Source organism: Engystomops pustulosus, unplaced genomic scaffold, assembly GCF_040894005.1.
Source record: "Engystomops pustulosus unplaced genomic scaffold, aEngPut4.maternal MAT_SCAFFOLD_354, whole genome shotgun sequence".
NCBI classification, from domain to species: Eukaryota; Metazoa; Chordata; class Amphibia; order Anura; family Leptodactylidae; genus Engystomops; species Engystomops pustulosus.
In genome coordinates, this window is record NW_027285233.1 from 70,270 (window position 1) to 85,606 (window position 15,337).

At 58.0% G+C, this 15,337-nt stretch overlaps 1 protein-coding gene across 1 annotated transcript; it reads right to left on the reverse strand.

Moving 5' to 3' along the window:
- Positions 1–1,215: 1,215 nt before the first annotated feature.
- LOC140110978 (multifunctional procollagen lysine hydroxylase and glycosyltransferase LH3-like) lies at positions 1,216–14,392 on the reverse strand (the record flags this gene model as incomplete). Its single annotated transcript, XM_072132304.1, is given in 17 exon segments — positions 1,216–1,679; positions 1,768–1,893; positions 7,612–7,758; positions 7,966–8,070; positions 8,154–8,219; positions 9,511–9,627; positions 10,169–10,310; positions 10,385–10,510; positions 10,599–10,703; positions 10,785–10,906; positions 10,988–11,119; positions 11,424–11,525; positions 11,602–11,657; positions 11,660–11,698; positions 13,690–13,753; positions 14,013–14,125; positions 14,206–14,392. Coding segments are annotated over 17 exon segments (1,905 nt in total), but the record flags the coding sequence as incomplete, so codon positions are not given.
- Positions 14,393–15,337: the final 945 nt, after the last annotated feature.

A 15,337-nucleotide genomic window follows, 5' to 3' on the forward strand; every position in this document is an offset into this window, starting at 1 on the left:
CCTGAGTTACATCCTGTATTATACCCCAGAGCTGCACTCACTATTCTGCTGCTGGTGCAGTCACTGTGTACATACATGACATTACTTATCCTGTACTGATCCTGAGTTACATCCTGTATTATACACCAGAGTTGCACTCACTATTCTGCTGCTGGTGCAGTCACTGTGTACATACATGACATTACTTATCCTGTACTGATCCTGAGTTACATCCTGTATTATACACCAGAGCTGCACTCACTATTCTGCTGCTGGTGCAGTCACTGTACATACATGACATTACTTATCCTGTACTGATCCTGAGTTACATCCTGTATTATACCCCAGAGCTGCACTCACTATTCTGCTGCTGGTGCAGTCACTGTGTACATACATGACATTACTTATCCTGTGCTGATCCTGAGTTACATCCTGTATTATACCCCAGAGCTGCACTCACTATTCTGCTGCTGGTGCAGTCACTGTACATACATGACATTACTTATCCTGTACTGATCCTGAGTTACATCCTGTATTATACCCCAGAGCTGCACTCACTATTCTGCTGCTGGTGCAGTCACTGTGTACATACATGACATTACTTATCCTGTACTGATCCTGAGTTACATCCTGTATTATACCCCAGAGCTGCACTCACTATTCTGCTGCTGGTGCAGTCACTGTGTACATACATGACATTACTTATCCTGTACTGATCCTGAGTTACATCCTGTATTATACCCCAGAGCTGCACTCACTATTCTGCTGCTGGTGCAGTCACTGTGTACATACATGACATTACTTATCCTGTGCTGATCCTGAGTTACATCCTGTATTGTACTCCAGAGCTGCACTCACTATTCTGCTGCTGGTGCAGTCACTGTGTACATACATGACATTACTTATCCTGTACTGATCCTGAGTTACATCCTGTATTATACCCCAGAGCTGCACTCACTATTCTGCTGCTGGTGCAGTCACTGTGTACATACATGACATTACTTATCCTGTACTGATCCTGAGTTACATCCTGTATTATACCCCAGAGCTGCACTCACTATTCTGCTGCTGGTGCAGTCACTGTGTACATACATGACATTACTTATCCTGTACTGATCCTGAGTTACATCCTGTATTATACTCCAGAGCTGCACTCACTATTCTGCTGTTGTCTCCTGACTGCACTGTGGTTGCAGCTTTGGATGTGACTGGAGTAGGAGACAATGTAGAGACAAAACCTTTACAGAAATATTTATTACACAAATCTCAATTTCTTATTAAAAATATTTCTATTAAAAAAAACAAGTTTCAGGCAGCGAATAATTTAAAGCGTTTTGTACAAAAGCGGCGAATGATTTATAAAGCGTCATCAGTGCCAGCGCCCTGATCCGTGACCTCTGCAGTGGCTCCGCCTCCGCGGCTTTGGTCACGTGACCTGCGCCGTTGGCGGACGCCCTCCACTACGATGACTCCGCCTTGTAGAAGAGACGCCATGTTAGGTGTCAGCGCCCCTCAGTGTCCTCCTGGGGGGGGGGGTCCTCGGGTCAGGGGTCCACAAATGACACCATGATGTACCGTGTCCCCCAGGTGGTGGGCAGCCCCTCGTGGTAATGTGTCAGCCGTCCCGGGTGGATCAAGGACCATCCCTTACGAGGAGACTCCACGCGGCAGTTGTAGCGGATGAATCTGCAGCCGCCGCCCTGTGGAGGGGGAGGAGCCGGGGGTTAGTGTCTGCGCGGGGCCACAATCCGGGGCCCACACTCACCCCACGTGACCAGCGCCACTCACCTCGTAGTCCACGCCTTTGCTGTTTAGGGCGATGTTGATGGTGAAGGTGGAGGAGTCGTGGTGCGGGCGCAGGAACGGCTGCTCGTCAGGACGGTACCGCACGATGAAGTTCAGCAGCGCCTTGGCCTAGGAGACAACAAAACTCCAATCATCTCTCAGGTGATAAAGAGAAGAGGCAGAACGGTTCCCATGTGCCGCAGTTACTTTGCTGTCCTCCTCAGTGTAGCCTCTCCCTGCAGCAGCTGCTCATGTCTGTGACCATCCTGAGTGTACACAAGAAATTCTACCGGCTGTAACTGCTAGAGGGGAGGGGCTGCTGCTTCCTGCTCACTCTGGAGGGAGGAGGTCATGTGATGCTGCATCCTGCTCACTCTGGAGGAAGGAGGTCATGTGATGCAGCTTCCTGCTCACTCTGGAAGGAGGAGGAGGTCATGTGATGCAGCTTCCTGCTCACTCTGGAGGGAGGAGGGGGAGGTCATGTGATGCTGCTTCCTGCTCTCTCTGGAGGGTGGAGGTCATGTGATGCTGCTTCCTGCTCACTCAGGAAGGAGGAGGTCATGTGATGCTGCTTCCTGCTCACTCTGGAAGGAGGAGGAGGAGGTCATGTGATGCTGCTTCCTGCTCACTCTGGAAGGAGGAGGGGGAGGTCATGTGATGCAGCTTCCTGCTCTCTCTGGAAGGAGGAGGGGGAGGTCATGTGATGCTGCTTCCTGCTCTCTCTGGAGGGGGAGGTCATGTGATGCAGCTTCCTGCTCACTCTGGAAGGAGGAGGAGGTCATGTGATGCTGCTTCCTGCTCTCTCTGGAGGGTGGAGGTCATGTGATGCAGCTTCCTGCTCACTCTGGAAGGAGGAGGTCATGTGATGCAGCTTCCTGCTCACTCTGGAAGGAGGAGGGGGAGGTCATGCGATGCCGCTTCCTGCTCTCTCTGGAGGGAGGAGGTCATGTGATGCAGCTTCCTGCTCACTCTGGAAGGAGGAGGTCATGTTATGCAGCTTCCTGCTCTCTCTGGAAGGAGGAGGGGGAGGTCATGCGATGCCGCTTCCTTCTCTCTGGAGGGAGGAGGTCATGTGATGCAGCTTCCTGCTCTCTCTGGAAGGAGGAGGGGGAGGTCATGTGATGCTGCTTCCTGCTCACTCTGGAAGGAGGAGGTCATGTGATGCAGCTTCCTGCTCACTCTGGAAGGAGGAGGGGGAGGTCATGCGATGCCGCTTCCTGCTCTCTCTGGAGGGAGGAGGTCATGTGATGCAGCTTCCTGCTCACTCTGGAAGGAGGAGGTCATGTTATGCAGCTTCCTGCTCTCTCTGGAAGGAGGAGGGGGAGGTCATGCGATGCCGCTTCCTTCTCTCTGGAGGGAGGAGGTCATGTGATGCAGCTTCCTGCTCTCTCTGGAAGGAGGAGGGGGAGGTCATGTGATGCTGCTTCCTGCTCACTCTGGAAGGAGGAGGAGGTCATGTGATGCTGCTTCCTGCTCTCTCTGGAGGGTGGAGGTCATGTGATGCAGCTTCCTGCTCACTCAGGAAGGAGGAGGTCATGTGATGCAGCTTCCTGCTCACTCAGGAAGGAGGAGGTCATGTGATGCAGCTTCCTGCTCACTCTGGAAGGAGGAGGGGGAGGTCATGCGATGCCGCTTCCTGCTCTCTCTGGAGGGAGGAGGTCATGTGATGCAGCTTCCTGCTCACTCTGGAAGGAGGAGGGGGAGGTCATGCGATGCTGCTTCCTGCTCTCTCTGGAGGGAGGAGGTCATGTGATGCAGCTTCCTGCTCTCTCTGGAAGGAGGAGGGGGAGGTCATGTGATGCTGCTTCCTGCTCTCTCTGGAGGGGGAGGTCATGTGATGCTGCATCCTGCTCACTCTGGAGGGAGGAGGTCATGTGATGCAGCTTCCTGCTCACTCTGGAGGGAGGAGGTCATGTGATGCAGCTTCCTGCTCACTCAGGAAGGAGGAGGTCATGTGATGCTGCTTCCTGCTCACTCTGGAAGGAGGAGGAGGAGGTCATGTGATGCTGCTTCCTGCTCACTCTGGAAGGAGGAGGGGGAGGTCATGTGATGCAGCTTCCTGCTCTCTCTGGAAGGAGGAGGGGGAGGTCATGTGATGCTGCTTCCTGCTCTCTCTGGAGGGGGAGGTCATGTGATGCAGCTTCCTGCTCACTCTGGAAGGATGAGGAGGTCATGTGATGCTGCTTCCTGCTCTCTCTGGAGGGTGGAGGTCATGTGATGCAGCTTCCTGCTCACTCTGGAAGGAGGAGGTCATGTGATGCAGCTTCCTGCTCACTCTGGAAGGAGGAGGGGGAGGTCATGCGATGCCGCTTCCTGCTCTCTCTGGAGGGAGGAGGTCATGTGATGCAGCTTCCTGCTCACTCTGGAAGGAGGAGGGGGAGGTCATGCGATGCTGCTTCCTGCTCTCTCTGGAGGGAGGAGGTCATGTGATGCAGCTTCCTGCTCTCTCGGGAAGGAGGAGGGGGAGGTCATGTGATGCTGCTTCCTGCTCTCTCTGGAGGGGGAGGTCATGTGATGCTGCATCCTGCTCACTCTGGAGGGAGGAGGTCATGTGATGCAGCTTCCTTCTCACTCTGGAGGGAGGAGGGGGAGGTCATGTGATGCTGCTTCCTGCTCACTCTGGAGGGTGGAGGTCATGTGATGCTGCTTCCTGCTCACTCTGGAAGGAGGAGGTCATGTGATGCAGCTTCCTGCTCACTCTGGAAGGAGGAGGAGGTCATGTGATGCTGCTTCCTGCTCTCTCTGGAGGGTGGAGGTCATGTGATGCAGCTTCCTGCTCACTCTGGAAGGAGGAGGGGGAGGTCATGTGATGCTACTTCCTGCTCTCTCTGGAGGGTGGAGGTCATGTGATGCAGCTTCCTGCTCACTCTGGAAGGAGGAGGGGGAGGTCATGTGATGCAGCTTCCTGTTCATTCTGGAATGAGGGGGAGGTCATGCGATGCCGCTTCCTGCTCTCTCTGGAGGGAGGAGGTCATGCGATGCCGCTTCCTGCTCTCTCTGGAGGGAGGAGGTCATGTGATGCAGCTTCCTGCTCTCTCTGGAGGGAGGAGGTCATGTGATGCAGCTTCCTGCTCTCTCTGGAGGGAGGAGGTCATGTGATGCAGCTTCCTGCTCTCTCTGGAGGGAGGAGGTCATGTGATGCAGCTTCCTGCTCTCTCTGGAGGGAGGAGGTCATGTGATGCAGCTTCCTGCTCTCTCTGGAGGGAGGAGGTCATGTGATGCAGCTTCCTGCTCTCTCTGGAAGGAGGTCATGTGATGCAGCTTCCTGCTCTCTCTGGAGGGAGGAGGTCATGTGATGCAGCTTCCTGCTCTCTCTGGAGGGAGGAGGTCATGTGATGCAGCTTCCTGCTCTCTCTGGAGGGGGGAGGTCATGTGATGCTGCTTCCTGCTCTCTCTGGAAGGAGGAGGTCATGTGATGCTACTTCCTGCTCTCTCTGGAAGGAGGAGGTCATGTGATGCTGCTTCCTGCTCTCTCTGGAGGGAGGAGGTCATGTGATGCAGCTTCCTGCTCTCTCTGGAGGGAGGAGGTCATGTGATGCAGCTTCCTGCTCTCTCTGGAAGGAGGAGGTCATGTGATGCAGCTTCCTGCTCTCTCTGGAGGGAGGAGGTCATGTGATGCAGCTTCCTGCTCTCTCTGGAGGGAGGAGGTCATGTGATGCAGCTTCCTGCTCTCTCTGGAGGGAGGAGGTCATGTGATGCAGCTTCCTGCTCTCTCGGGAAGGAGGAGGGGGAGGTCATGTGATGCTGCTTCCTGCTCTCTCTGGAGGGGGAGGTCATGTGATGCTGCATCCTGCTCACTCTGGAGGGAGGAGGTCATGTGATGCAGCTTCCTTCTCACTCTGGAGGGAGGAGGGGGAGGTCATGTGATGCTGCTTCCTGCTCACTCTGGAGGGTGGAGGTCATGTGATGCTGCTTCCTGCTCACTCTGGAAGGAGGAGGTCATGTGATGCAGCTTCCTGCTCACTCTGGAAGGAGGAGGAGGTCATGTGATGCTGCTTCCTGCTCTCTCTGGAGGGTGGAGGTCATGTGATGCAGCTTCCTGCTCACTCTGGAAGGAGGAGGGGGAGGTCATGTGATGCTACTTCCTGCTCTCTCTGGAGGGTGGAGGTCATGTGATGCAGCTTCCTGCTCACTCTGGAAGGAGGAGGGGGAGGTCATGTGATGCAGCTTCCTGTTCATTCTGGAATGAGGGGGAGGTCATGCGATGCCGCTTCCTGCTCTCTCTGGAGGGAGGAGGTCATGCGATGCCGCTTCCTGCTCTCTCTGGAGGGAGGAGGTCATGTGATGCAGCTTCCTGCTCTCTCTGGAGGGAGGAGGTCATGTGATGCAGCTTCCTGCTCTCTCTGGAGGGAGGAGGTCATGTGATGCAGCTTCCTGCTCTCTCTGGAGGGAGGAGGTCATGTGATGCAGCTTCCTGCTCTCTCTGGAGGGAGGAGGTCATGTGATGCAGCTTCCTGCTCTCTCTGGAGGGAGGAGGTCATGTGATGCAGCTTCCTGCTCTCTCTGGAAGGAGGTCATGTGATGCAGCTTCCTGCTCTCTCTGGAGGGAGGAGGTCATGTGATGCAGCTTCCTGCTCTCTCTGGAGGGAGGAGGTCATGTGATGCAGCTTCCTGCTCTCTCTGGAGGGGGGAGGTCATGTGATGCTGCTTCCTGCTCTCTCTGGAAGGAGGAGGTCATGTGATGCTACTTCCTGCTCTCTCTGGAAGGAGGAGGTCATGTGATGCTGCTTCCTGCTCTCTCTGGAGGGAGGAGGTCATGTGATGCAGCTTCCTGCTCTCTCTGGAGGGAGGAGGTCATGTGATGCAGCTTCCTGCTCTCTCTGGAAGGAGGAGGTCATGTGATGCAGCTTCCTGCTCTCTCTGGAGGGAGGAGGTCATGTGATGCAGCTTCCTGCTCTCTCTGGAGGGAGGAGGTCATGTGATGCTGCTTCCTGCTCTCTCTGGAGGGGGGAGGTCATGTGATGCTGCTTCCTGCTCTCTCTGGAAGGAGGAGGTCATGTGATGCTACTTCCTGCTCTCTCTGGAAGGAGGAGGTCATGTGATGCTACTTCCTGCTCACTCTGGAGGGAGGAGGGGGAGGTCATGTGATGCTGCTTCCTGCTCACTCTGGAGGGAGGAGGGGGAGGTCATGTATGTAGCCAGGAGAGCATTGTGTCCATAGACGTCTCCCTCCATTATTTTTTCAGTCCCTCTGCACCTCAGGCTGTGTCATACACTCCTCTTCACCCTTTGGTGCCTGGAAATCATCTTCACAGCAGAGAAGGAGTTTACTCTTAGTGATCACACAGTACAGACTACGCTGCATTTCACTGCTGGTTTCTAATACTTACTACACTCTGCCAGACAGGTCACTATATATAGTTGCGCTCAGGATTTGCATACCCCAGCAGAATTGGATCTTTTTGGTTGTCATTAGGATTTATAAAGAGAACACACAGAAGTCTGAGTATAAACCACAAACCATGAATGGAAAAGAAAGGCTTTTGTGTCATCATTCATATTCTCTTACAAAAAAAAAAAAAAAAAGCTACAAAATCCAAAATTGTGCGGGGGATGTAACCTCCTGACGTCCTGCATGTACTCACTATGCAGCGCTCCAGGGATTTACTTGTAGGAATCACGACAGGAAGTGGTAAATCTCCACCGCTTTGCTGCGGAGGAGGATTTATGACGAGTAGCTTCAGAACAGAAGATGCCACAACTCAGCAGAGAAATAGGAGCACAGTGTGAACGCCGTTCTGTTTGTTTTTAAAGGGGAATCGCGTAGGACAATTTGGTAGATATCATTGTGTAATCGGAGTTAACCCTTTAAGGGGGGGTGATAGAGGGGGCAGGGGTTGGGGTTACCTTGGTGTAATATCCAGGGAACAGCTTCTCTGTGACAGGGGCCACATACTCCTTCAGTAACTTCAGCCATTGCTCCTGGTACCCGGCCTGCGTCATGTGGATGTCCACCGTGGGCACGTTCTCGTATCCACCCGCCAGACGCTTGTCCTGAGAGAAAAGATCCAGACAGGAGGAGGTTAATCATCGCTCCCCCCTCCCAAGTGTCCAGGAAACCTCTGGGGTCTATTCTACGTTTTAGAAAAGTTTAGTCTAAACTGCCCCACTGACAGGCGGCACATTGTCACCTGCAACAACCCCCCCGCCCGACAAGGTGGCACATTGTGGCACAAGGTGTCACAGGTGGCCTCTCCTCACCTCGTTCTTCCCTCCAGACCACTGACCAAAGTTTTCCATCTCCTCCACGAACTCGTCGCACATGACGTCCTTGAAGATGGGGAACCAGTAGACATCCGGGCAGGGCTGTGAGGAGGGACACGTCAGGTACTGTAGGACTCCCACACCTGCTCCTAATGAATCCCCCCCCCCCAGGGGCTGCTCCTTACCTGCTCGAAATAATCCTCCTCAAAGATCCGGGAGTAGTTCTCATGGATATACTTCTCCTTCCAGTCCTGGAAACAGAAGATGGAGTCAAAGAACCGAGGAGGAGGAAAGAGAAATACAAGGGGGGGGGGGGGGGAGAATGAGGGGAGGAGAAGGGAGGTATATAGGGGAGGGAGGTATATAGGGGAGGGAGGTATATAGGGGAGGGGGGTATATAGGGGAGGGGGGTATATAGGAGGAATATAGGGGAGGGGGGTATATAGGAGGAATATAGGGGAGGGGGGTATATAGGAGGAATATAGGGGAGGGGGGTATATAGGAGGAATATAGGGGAGGGGGGTATATAGGAGGAATATAGGGGAGGGGGGTATATAGGAGGAATATAGGGGAGGGGGGTATATAGGAGGAATATAGGGGAGGGGGGTATATAGGAGGAATATAGGGGAGGGGGGTATATAGGAGGAATATAGGGGAGGGGGGTATATAGGAGGAATATAGGGGAGGGGGGTATATAGGAGGAATATAGGGGAGGGGGGTATATAGGAGGAATATAGGGGAGGGGGGTATATAGGAGGAATATAGGGGAGGGGGGTATATAGGAGGAATATAGGGGAGGGGGGTATATAGGAGGAATATAGGGGAGGGGGGTATATAGGAGGAATATAGGGGAGGGGGTATATAGGAGCAATATAGGGGAGGGGGTATATAGGAGCAATATAGGGGAGGGGGGTATATAGGAGGAATATAGAGGAGGGAGGTATATAGGAGGAATATAGAGGAGGGAGGTATATAGGGGAGGGGGGTATATAGGAGATGGGAGGTATATAGGGGAGGGAGGTATATAGGAGATGGGAGGTATATAGGGGAGGGAGGTATATAGGGGGAATATAGGGGAGGGAGGTATATAGGAGATGGGAGGAATATAGGGGAGGGGGTATATAGGAGCAATATAGGGGAGGGGGGTATATAGGAGCAATATAGGGGAGGGGGGTATATAGGAGGAATATAGAGGAGGGAGGTATATAGGGGAGGGGGGTATATAGGAGATGGGAGGTATATAGGGGAGGGAGGTATATAGGAGATGGGAGGTATATAGGGGAGGGAGGTATATAGGGGGAATATAGGGGAGGGAGGTATATAGGAGATGGGAGGTATATAGGGGAGGGAGGTATATAGGAGATGGGAGGTATATAGGGGAGGGAGGTATATAGGGGGAATATAGGGGAGGGAGGTATATAGGAGATGGGAGGTATATAGGGGAGGGAGGTATATAGGGGAGGGAGGTATATAGGAGATGGGAGGTATATAGGGGGGGGGGTATATAGGGGAGGGGGCTATATAGGGGAGGGGGCTCCTTACCACTGGGTTCTCATAGATCTGCCAGAGGTCGTTGTGGAGGTGGGAGATGTTGTAGTTGGAGGTGGAGATCAGGCGACCAAACTCGTCCCGGTTACTGATGTGCAGGAAGACGCCCTGCTGGGAGGAAGAGGAGGGGCATGAGGCTCCGCCCTAATCACTCTCCAGAGCTGCTCCCCCTAGAGAGGTGCAGAATGTTCCTGTACCACTGCTGCTTCATACTACACCACAGGGGGCGCTCACACTGCTGCCTCCATACTACACCACAGGGGGCGCTCACACTGCTGCTTCATACTACACCACAGGGGGCGCTCACACTGCTGCCTCCATACTACACCATAGGGGGCGCTCACACTGCTGCCTCCATACTACACCACAGGGGGCGCTCACACTGCTGCCTCCATACTACACCACAGGGGGCGCTCACACTGCTGCTTCATACTACACCACAGGGGGCGCTCACACTGCTGCCTCCATACTACACCACAGGGGGCGCTCACACTGCTGCTTCATACTACACCACAGGGGGCGCTCACACTGCTGCTTCATACTACACCACAGGGGGCGCTACCTCTCACATCCCGCCCACCACCACCCTGCTGTAGCGACACCTGGTGGCCCTCCTCCTGCGGGGTCCCCATCTTCCTCGCCCGTCACCCACCTTGTCCCGGACGCTCTTGCAGAACGACATGTCGGGGTCCACTCCTGACAACGTGAAGACATTCCTGCGCGACAACTCACGACGGAGGGTCTCGCCCTTAACCAGGTAGGAATGGGCGATGTACGGGACGTTCCACACCCCACTGCAAGACACAGACGTGTGAGCTGACCTCGCCCTCCACCAGAGGCCCCGCCCACCACAGGGTGTTGTACTCACATCCTCTTCCCTTGCACAATGTCCACATAGTCCTCGGAGCGGGCGTAGTACCCCTCGGGGCTCAGCGCCCCCCAGAAGTTTGACCACAGCTTCCCGCTGCGAGACACCATGGGGGCGATGACTTTCCTGTAAGGACAAGGATTGCGGCGTCAGATAGAGGTAGGTATCACATTGGCCCCTCCCCCTACTGGTGGCCCCTCCCCCATGCACTGACCGGTTCTCTTGGATCAGCATGTACAGGGTGTCCGGGTTGGTCAGCACCACGTCGGCGTCCAGGCTGTAGTAGTAGTCACAGGTGTCGTCCTGCCGGCACAGGTCCCTGTACACACAATGCATCAGTCCCAGAGACTTGTGGGTGGAGCTATGAATAATGAGCACAGGCTCCACCCACATGACTTACATGCCCATGTCTCTGGCCTCGCCCTGGCTCAGCGCCTCCTCCGGACCCACCACCTTGACGCTGGGAAACTCCTCCTTGTGGCTGTCAAAGAAATTCTGGATGTGCTTCTCATGGTAGACCTCCTGCAGGGGCGGAGTCAGTGTAAGGTCACGTGATACAATGCCCCCGCCTCTGAGGAACTCCTGGAGGAGGAGCTTACTTACACTGTTATGGATGTAGATGGACAGGCGGTTTCGCGGGTAGTTCAATGCCGCCAGCCTCTCCAGGAACTGCGGCAGGAATGGGGTGGGCTGCTCGATGAAGACCCCCAGCAGCACCCGGGGAAGATCATCATCCTAAGGGGCAGAAGGCAAGGGTCAAGCTCTGCTGCACTGCATTCTGGGAGCAGCTGGGGGGTGCACAGGGGGCGCTGCACTGCATTCCGGGGGTGCGCAGGGGGGGCGCTGCACTGCATTCTGGGAGCAGCTGAGGGGTGTACAGGAGGGGGTGCACAGGGGGCGCTGCACTGCATTCTGGGGGTGCACAGGGGGCGCTGCACTGCATTCTGGGGGTGCACAGGGGGCGCTGCACTGCATTCTGGGGGTGCGCAAGGGGGCGCTGCACTGCATTCTGGGGGTGCACAGGGGGCGCTGCACTCACCTCCACCTGGGAGATGTCCAGCAGGTCCTGGTCGCACACCTCGCAGCCGCCCTCGTGGGTCCAGGCGTTGGGCACGTAGTTCCCCAGGTAGTTGAGCTGCAGCTGTAGAGGAGCAGGGTGAGAGGTGAGGAGGATTGTGGGTAACCCCAGAGCGGGCAGCAGGGGGCAGCGCCAGTACCTTGGTGGGTCCGTTGCCGTGGATAACGACAGGGATGGTGTCATAGGCCACGTTCCGGCCCGGACCTTGTTCTTATCAAACTTCATGACGACCTCATCTGCGAGAGGAAGCGAGAACGTGAACCGGGCAGAACCCCCGAAACAACCACCACAGCCACCTACCTCACCCCCCCCCCCCCCCGACACAGCCACCTACCTCACACCCCCCCCCCCGACACAGCCACCTACCTCACCCCCCCCCCCCCCGACACAGCCACCTACCTCACACCCCCCCCGACACAGCCACCTACCTCACACCCCCCCCGACACAGCCACCTACCACCCCCGACCCCACAGACACCTACCTCACCCCCCCCCCCCCCCGACACAGCCACCTACCTCACCCCCCCCGACACAGCCACCTACCTCACCCCCCCCCCGACACAGCCACCTACCTCACCCCCCCCCCCGACACAGCCACCTACCTCACCCCCCCCCCCCCCGACACAGCCACCTACCCCGACCCCACAGACACCTACCTCACCCCCCCGACACAGCCACCTACCTCACCCCCCGACACAGCCACCTACCTCACCCCCCGACCCCACAGCCACCTACCACCCCCGACCCCACAGACACCTACCCCGACCCCACAGACACCTACCTCACCCCCCCCCCCGACACAGCCACCTACCTCACCCCCCCCGACACAGCCACCTAACTCACCCCCCCCACCTCACCCCCCCCCGACACAGCCACCTACCTCACACCCCCCCCCCCGACACAGCCACCTACCCCGACCCCACAGCCACCTACCTCACCCCCCCGACACAGCCACCTACCTCACCCCCCCGACACAGCCACCTACCTCACCCCCCCGACACAGCCACCTACCTCACCCCCCCGACACAGCCACCTACCTCACCCCCCCGACACAGCCACCTACCTCACCCCCCGACACAGCCACCTACCTCACCCCCCCGACACAGCACCTACCTCCCCCCCCGACACAGCCACCTACCTCACCCCCCGACCCCACAGCCACCTACCTCACCCCCCCGACACAGCCACCTACCGCCACCTACCCCACAGCCGCCACCTACCCCAGCCCCACAGCCGCCACCTACCCCAGCCCCACAGCCGCCACCTACCCCAGCCCCACAGCCGCCACCTACCCCAGCCCCACAGCCGCCACCTACCCCAGCCCCACAGCCGCCACCTACCCCAGCCCCACAGCCGCCACCTACCCCAGCCCCACAGCCGCCACCTACCCCAGCCCCACAGCCGCCACCTACCCCAGCCCCACAGCCGCCACCTACCCCAGCCCCACAGCCGCCACCTACCCCAGCCCCACAGCCGCCACCTACCCCAGCCCCACAGCCGCCACCTACCCCAGCCCCACAGCCGCCACCTACCCCAGCCCCACAGCCGCCACCTACCCCAGCCCCACAGCCGCCACCTACCCCCGCCCCACAGCCGCAACCTACCCCCGCCCCACAGCCGCAACCTACCCCCGCCCCACAGCCGCAACCTACCCCCGCCCCACAGCCGCAACCTACCCCCGCCCCACAGCCGCAACCTACCCCCGCCCCACAGCCGCAACCTACCCCCGCCCCACAGCCGCAACCTACCCCCGCCCCACAGCCGCAACCTACCCCCGCCCCACAGCCGCAACCTACCCCCGCCCCACAGCCGCAACCTACCCCCGCCCCACAGCCGCAACCTACCTCCGCCCCACAGCCACAACCTACCTCCGCCCCACAGCCACAACCTACCTCCGCCCCACAGCCACAACCTACCTCCGCCCCACAGCCACAACCTACCTCCGCCCCACAGCCACAACCTACCTCCGCCCCACAGCCACAACCTACCTCCGCCCCACAGCCACAACCTACCTCCGCCCCACAGCCACAACCTACCTCCACCCCACAGCCACAACCTACCTCCGCCCCACAGCCACAACCTACCTCCGCCCCACAGCCACAACCTACCTCCGCCCCACAGCCACAACCTACCCCCGCCCCACAGCCACAACCTACCCCCGCCCCACAGCCACAACCTACCTCACCCCCCACAGCCACAACCTACCTCCCCCCCCACAGACACCTACCGATGGCGCCATTCAGGTTCTGGAAAATCTTAGACTTGTGGTCCAGCCCGATGTTAAATCTCTCCTGAAAATGATAGGAAACGGGTCAGACATGGAGAGCGGCCCCCGGGGCAGAACAAGGGGCAGGCGGGGAGAGAGCGGGACCTCCCCGGGGCAGAACAAGGGGCGGGCGGGGAGAGAGCGGGACCTCCCCCGGGCAGAACAAGGGGCGGGCAGCGAGTGCCCCACGTCAGGTGGTAGGAGGTAAGTGTGTGCTCCCCCCATGAGGGTCCGGTAGGTAGTGTGAGGTAGGTATGTTCTCGGCTATGCCGGTATGTCCTCACCCTGAGCTCCTGGTCCAGGTAGACCTTGGTGTAGAACAATTGGTCGTCATCGTCGTCCTTGAACTTCCATAGTTGGGCGATGCGGTAGAGCTGCGGGGCGTAACCCATGAAGCCTGCGGGGCGAGAAAGCAGCGGGGTCACACCAGTCACATGACACTGGTGATCACATGACCACACACATGGCGGCACTCACCTCCGGAGTTCAGGAAGCGCTTGCCGGTGCTGACGGGCGGGTACTTGTCTGCCAGGGACCAGTCCGGCCAGCAGAAGCCCTCCGCAGAGAAGACCACCCGATGCTCAAACTGCTGGAACTTCCAGAGCAGCTCGATGGGGCTCCCGGCCAGGACCACGTCATAGCTGAGGGGAGAAGGGTCAGAAGGTCATGTGGTGCCCCAGCCCCGCCCACACCACATAACTGAGGGGAGAAGGGTCAGGAGGTCATGTGGTGCCCCAGCCCCGCCCCCACCACATAGCCGAGGGGGGAGAAGGGTCAGGAGGTCATGTGGTGCCCCAGCCCCGCCCCCACCACATAACTGAGGGGAGAAGGGTCAGGAGGTCATGTGGTGCCCCAGCCCCGCCCCCACCACATAACTGAGGGGAGAAGGGTCAGGAGGTCATGTGGTGCCCCAGCCCCGCCCCCACCACATAACTGAGGGGAGAAGGGTCAGGAGGTCATGTGGTGCCCCAGCCCCGCCCCCACCACATAACTGAGGGGAGAAGGGTCAGGAGGTCATGTGGTGCCCCAGCCCCGCCCCCACCACATAACTGAGGGGAGAAGGGTCAGGAGGTCATGTGGTGCCCCAGCCCCGCCCCCACCACATAACTGAGGGGAGAAGGGTCAGGAGGTCATGTGGTGCCCCAGCCCCGCCCCCACCACATAGCCGAGGGGGGAGAAGGGTCAGGAGGTCATGTGGTGCCCCAGCCCCGCCCACACCACATAGCCGAGGGGAGAAGGGTCAGGAGGTCATGTGGTGCCCCAGCCCCGCCCCCACCACATAACTGAGGGGAGAAGGGTCAGGAGGTCATGTGGTGCCCCAGCTCCGCCCACACCACATAGCCGAGGGGGGAGAAGGGTCAGGAGGTCATGTGATGCCCCAGCCCCGCCCCCACCACAAAGCCGAGGGGGGACAAGGGTCAGGAGGTCATGTGGTGCCCCAGCCCCGCCCCCACCACATAACTGAGGGGAGAAGGGTCAGGAGGTCATGTGGTGCCCCAGCCCCGCCCACACCACATAGCCGAGGGGGAGAAGGGTCAGGAGGTCATGTGATGCCCCAGCCCCGCCCCCACCACATAGCCGAGGGGGGAGAAGGGTCAGGAGGTCATGT